General features: G+C 52.1%; 1 protein-coding gene across 1 annotated transcript in view; it reads right to left on the bottom strand.

Moving 5' to 3' along the window:
- The window catches only part of NLRP12 (NLR family, pyrin domain containing 12), a gene marked incomplete at its 5' end in the record, with an annotated part of 22,191 nt that overhangs the window by 11,722 nt on the left and 4,683 nt on the right, over positions 1-5,786 (bottom strand). Inside the window, 4 exon segments of the mRNA XM_014537109.1 lie at positions 1,505-1,675; positions 1,895-1,905; positions 4,593-5,025; positions 5,027-5,781. Of these exon segments, the coding sequence (XP_014392595.1) occupies positions 1,505-1,675; positions 1,895-1,905; positions 4,593-5,025; positions 5,027-5,781 (1,370 nt within the window).

Raw genomic sequence — 5,786 nt, 5'->3', positions numbered from 1 at the left:
TTGACCGGAATCGAACCTGGGACCTTTCAGGCTGCAGGCCGACGCTCTATCCACTGAGCCAAACCGGTTTCGGCTAATTTTATTTTTTTTAATAAAGCCATTTATTTAAAAAAAAAAAGACTGGCTTGTCAAATCACATACACAGCAGATACACAACTACCAAAGTGGCCTGTGAATAGACACCAGTGGGGCGTGCACCACATAGTACCTGAACAACGCAGCTGGAAAGGAGGGGTGTGTGGAGTAATTCAGGTTCCGACCGAACTCCTGGGTGAATGGCTTGAAGTCAGCATATAGAGTGAGAGGCAGAGTCCCAAGTATAATAGCTGATGCGCCAGGGTTTAATTTTTATTTTTTAAAAAAATATATTTTTGCCCTAGCTGGGTTGGCTCAGTGGATAGAGCTTCAGCCTGCGGACTGAAGGGTCCCAGGTTTGATTCCGGCCAAGGGCACATGCCTGGGTTGCAGGCTGGATCCCCCAGTAGGGGGCGTGCAGGAGGCAGCCTATCCACCTACTGGGGACCGAGCCCACAACCTGGGCATGTGCCGTTGACCGGAATCGAACCTGGGACCCTTCAGTCTGGAGGCTGGCGCTCTATCCACTGAGCCAAACCAGCTAGGGCTCTCCCCCTATTTTAAGAGTTCCCACTGCATTTGATATTTGTTTATTTTAGAGAGAGAAAGAGAGAGAGAGAGAGAGAGAGAGAGAGACTTGTTATACCTATTTATGCATTCACTAGAGGCCCGGTACACGGATTCATCCAGGGTTTGTCTGGCCTGTCTTGCCCTCTGAGAGAGAAAGAGAGAGAGAGAGAGAGACTTGTTGTTATACTTATTTATGCATTCACTAGAGGCCCGGTACACGGATTCGTCCAGGGTTTGTCTGGCCTGTCTCGCCCTGTCCTGACAGGCTGGACCCCAGCAGCAAGCTAACCTACCAGTTGGAGCGTGTGCCCCCTGGTGGTCAGTGTGCATCATAGCGACTGGTCAAATGGTCAAACGAATGGTTGGACACTTAGCACATTAGGCTTTTATCATATAGGATTGGTTGATTCATGTACGTTCCTTGACCTGGGGTGGAACCTGCAACCTGGGCATATGGGGACGATGCTGGAACCAACTGAGCTACCTGGCCAGGGCTGGTTCAGTTAGAATGAGGTCATTAGAATGAGACCTGGTCCAATAGGACTGGTGTCCTCATAAGGAGAGACCAGGACACAGACACACACAGAGAGGGAAGACCCTGTGAGAAGACAGGGAAAGACGGCCCCCTGCAAGCTGAGGCAGGAGGCCTCAGGAGACACCAACCCTGCCAACACCTGGATCTTGGGCTGCCAGCCTCCAGACTTGCGAGAAATTCCTTTCTGTTAAGTCACCCGGACGGTGGCCCTTTGTGACGGCAGCCGGAGCAAAGTCACACACCGTCCCGAGTTCTTTTCTGACAGAGAGCCCCACGCGAGGGCGTGGTGGGACCACCAGGAGCTCCCAGACCAGCTAGACTCACCTCAGATTCTGAAGTTTGCAGTTGGGGTGTCTGAGCCCTTGACACAGCAGCTTCACCCCCTGGCTCCCCAGGGCATTGTGGTACAAAGCCAGCTCTATCAGATTCGGGTTGGTGCTCAGCGCGTTGGCCAGCTGGTCGCTGTAGGCGTCTGGCAAAACGTTCCTCTCGGGGCTGCGTGAAGGAACTACAGGTCAGTTCAGTTGTTTTTTGTTTTGTTTGTTTTAAATAAGCTTGTTTTTTTAAACAAATATATTTTTATTGATTTCAGAGAGGAAGGAAGAGGGAGAGAGAGAGAGAAACATCAATGATGAGAGAGAATCATGGATTGGCTGCCTCCTGCAAGCCCCCCAACTGGGGATCGAGCCCGCAACCCAGGCATGTGCCCCTGACCGGAATCGAACCTGGGACCTTTCAGTTCACAGGCCGACGCTCTATCCACTGAGCCAAACCGGCTAGGGCAAGCTTGTTTGTTTAAAAATATTTTTTGTTTATCCTCACCCAAGGATAATTTTTCCACTTATTTTTATTTATTTTATTTTTTAAATATATTTTTTATTGATTTCAGAGAGGAAGGAAGAGGGAGAGAGAGAGAGAAACATCAATGATGAGAGAGCATCATTGGTCGGCTGCCTCCTGCATGCCCCCTACTAGGGATGAAGCCCACAACCTGGACATGTGCCCTTGACCGGAATTGAACCCAGGACCCTTCAGTATGCAGGCTGACGCTCTATCCACTGAACCAAACTGGCTAGGGCTCCATTGATTTTTTTAGAGAGAGTGGAAGGGAGGGGGAGAGACAGAGAGAGAAACATCAATGTGAGAGAGATACATCGATTGGTTGCTTCTCCTACACGCACCCCAACCAGGGACGGGGATCGAGCTTGAAACCGAGGTATGTGCCCTTGACCTGAGTCGAACCCAGAACCCTTCAGTCCTCGGGCTGATTGATGCTCTATCTAATGAGTCAAACCGGGTAGGGCTGGTCAGTTCAGCGTTCCCAGTCGCTTTACAATGATTATGTTTGGCATTTGGTCATCACTTCATAATTTCGAAAGCATTCTGTCGTCTTCATTTTAATTTACCTCCTGAATGACCCTGCATTCCTTGCCCAAGGTCACATAGCTGGTGCGTAGTAGAGACCAGACCTAAATCCTGGGACTAGGGAGGGGAGATGGATTTCATCTTGAAGATAATTTTTTTTTATGTTGAGGTAACATTGGTTAATAACAGTATATACCTTTCAGGTGTACAACATTATGATTTGCTATCTACATACTCTATGGCAGGGGTTCTCAAACTACGGCCCGCGGGCCACATGCAAATACAAATATTGTATTTGTTCCCGTTTTGTTTTTTTACTTCAAAATAAGATATGTTGCAGTGTGCATAGGAATTTGTTCATAGTGTTTTTTAAAACTATAGTCCGGCCCTCCAACGGTCTGAGGGACAGTGAACTGGCCCCCTGTTTAAAAAGTTTGAGGACCCCTGCTCTATGGCATCATTGCCACCAACAGCCAAGTTTCCGTCTGTCACCATGTATTGGACCCCTTTACTCATTCACCCTTCCCCTCGGGTGGCCACCATACTGTGGTCTGTATCTATGTGTTTGTTTTGTTTGTTCCTTTGCTACCTTTTTGTATTATATTCCATAGAGGAGTGTGATCATATGGTATTGATACTTTTCTGTCTGACTTTTTTCACTTAGCACAATACCCTCAAGATCCACACACGTTGTCACAAATGACAATATCACCTTTTTTATGGCTGACTAGTATTCCATTATATATATATACCACCTCTTCTTTTTTCTTTTTCTTTTTAAAAATATTTCTTTATTGATTTCAGAGAGGGAGGAAGAGGAAGAGATAGAAACATCAACGATGAGAGAGAATTATTAATCAGCCGTCTCCTGCAGGCCCCCTATTGGGGATTGAGCCGACAACCTGAGCATTGGCCCTGACCGGGAATCAAACCTGTAACTTCATGGGTCTACACTCAACCACGGAGCCACACTGGCCTGACTCTTCTTTATCTATCTATCTATCTATCTATCTATCTATCTATCTATCCATCCGTCTATTTTATTGATTTTTAGAGAAAGAAACATCAATCGGTTGCCTCCATACTCACCCTACTGGGGACTGAACCCACACCCTGGGTATGTGCTCTGACCAGGAATCAAACCCACCACCTTTTGGTGTGTGGGATGACGCTCCAACGAACTAAGCCACCACCAGCCAGGGCTCCATGCAGTTAGTGATGTACAAGTGTTTAGATAATATTTATTTATTTTTTTAAAATAAACTTTTATTGATTTTGGAGAGGAAGGGAGAGCTAGAGAGAGATAGAAACATCCGAGATGAGAGAGAATCATTGATCAGCTCACTGGGGGTGGAGCCCACAACCTGGGCATGTGCCCTGACCGAGAATTGACCCGTTACCTCCTGACTCATAGGTCAATGCTCAACCACTGAGCCACGCTGGCTGGGCTGAGTAATATTTCTTTTTTAAAAAAAATATTTTATTGATTTTTTTTACAGAGAGGAAGGGAGAGGGATAGAGAGTTAGGAACATCGATGAGAGAGAAACATCATGATAGAGAAACATTGATCAGCTGCCTCCTGCACACTCCCTACTGGGGATGTGCCCGCAACCCAGGTACATGCCCTTGGCCGGAATCGAACCTGGGACCCTTCAGTCCACAGGCCGACGCTCTATCCACTGAGCCACGCCGGCCGGGCTGAGTAATATTTCTTGATTGAACACAACCTCCTTGACATAGGCCCCAACTTAGTCCTCATGGCTATTGTGTCAGAGGAGAAAGCCAACCGGGATACTACTGACATGGGGCAGCCAGACCACTTTGTTGTGGGGTGGCCCTGTCCCGGGAGGGTGTCCGCCAGCCTCCCTGCCCTCTCCCCTCGAGATGCAGGCAGCGCCCCCCCCTCCATTTCCCCAGGGTCATCACCACCAAGTATTTCTCCAGATGGTGCCAAGGATGCCCTCGCTGGGGCCTCGTCACCCCCTGGCTGAGAACATGAACTTGGTTAGGAGCCTGCGCTTGGACAGCCAGTACTTACGATGGTGCCAGTAGCGTCTGGGGCCCCGACGCCCGCCTGGCCCCCTCCTCCTCCTCCTCTTCCTCCTCCTCCTCCTCGTCCGCCCGGTAGGCGGCCCCGTGCAGGTGCAGCACCAGGGCGTTGGTGCAGTGCTTCAGGCAGAAGGCGGAGACCGCGTGCTCCATCTTGGTGGCCATGTTGCTGACCACGACCACCTGGAAATGGCTCAGGGCCCGCCGGATGAACGCCTCCTCCTGGATCTCGTAGAGGCAGCTGAGCAGCTCCAGGGCTCCCTGCTGCAGCGTGGAGCCCTCGCTCAGCGCCTTGCCCCGGATCCACTCCAGCAGCTCCGCCTGGACGCGCGGCGAGACCTTCCAGCCCAGCGTCTTCTCCAGGTAGCTCCTGGCCTCCTCGTTCAGGAGCCCGAACAGGAAGCGGACGGTGAGGGCCAACGCGCTCCTCCCGGTCCGCCCCGTCCAGGACATAGTACACGGCGGCGAAGAACTCCTGGAAGCTCAGGTGGATGAAGCTGTAGAACTTCTCGCAGTTGATGTCCTTCTGGAAGATGTTCATGTTGAGGAAGGAGGAGACGTCCGCCCCGTCCAGGCCGTGCCTCCGCAGGTCCTGCTCCTCGAAGAGGATCTTCTGGCTCCAGAGGCCGTCGGCCGCCAAGGAGCACAGCCCCGTCTGGTTGGGCGGGCGCTGGAGCGTCGGGGACCCCGGCTTGGGCTGCATCAGGCTCAGCAGGTAGAGCAGGTACACGGCCGTGGTGGTCCGGGTGGCCTGTCTCCGGAGCCCCCCGCCCTCCAGCTGCTGCTTGAGGCAGGTGCACACCACCCAGCACACCAGCGGCACGAAGCACAGCGTGAACAGGGGCTCGTTGTCCCGCACGAAGCTGAAGACGTGGCGGGCCCGCTCGGCGTCCTGGAAGTACTTGTAGAAGTACTCCTTCCTCTCGGCCTCCGAGAAGCCCAGGATCTCCACGTGCCTGGGATGCTCGAGCAGCCGCTGCAGCCTCTCCAGCGCCGTGGGCCTGGTGGTGATGAGCAGAGACGCCTCGGGCAGCAGCTTCTTGTGAATCAGGCTGCAGAGGAGCAGCGCGGGGGGCCACTTCTCCTCCCAGCACACGCACCAGGGGCCGCGGGGGTCGTGGAAGGAGGGCTGGAGCTCGTCGAAGCCGTCGATGATGAACAGGAGGCGCTCGGGGATGCGCAGCAGCTCCC

This window comes from Myotis brandtii, unplaced genomic scaffold, assembly GCF_000412655.1.
Source record: "Myotis brandtii unplaced genomic scaffold, ASM41265v1 scaffold1720, whole genome shotgun sequence".
In the NCBI taxonomy this organism is placed as follows: Eukaryota; Metazoa; Chordata; class Mammalia; order Chiroptera; family Vespertilionidae; genus Myotis; species Myotis brandtii.
This window is presented reverse-complemented; position numbering and strand designations above follow the sequence as displayed.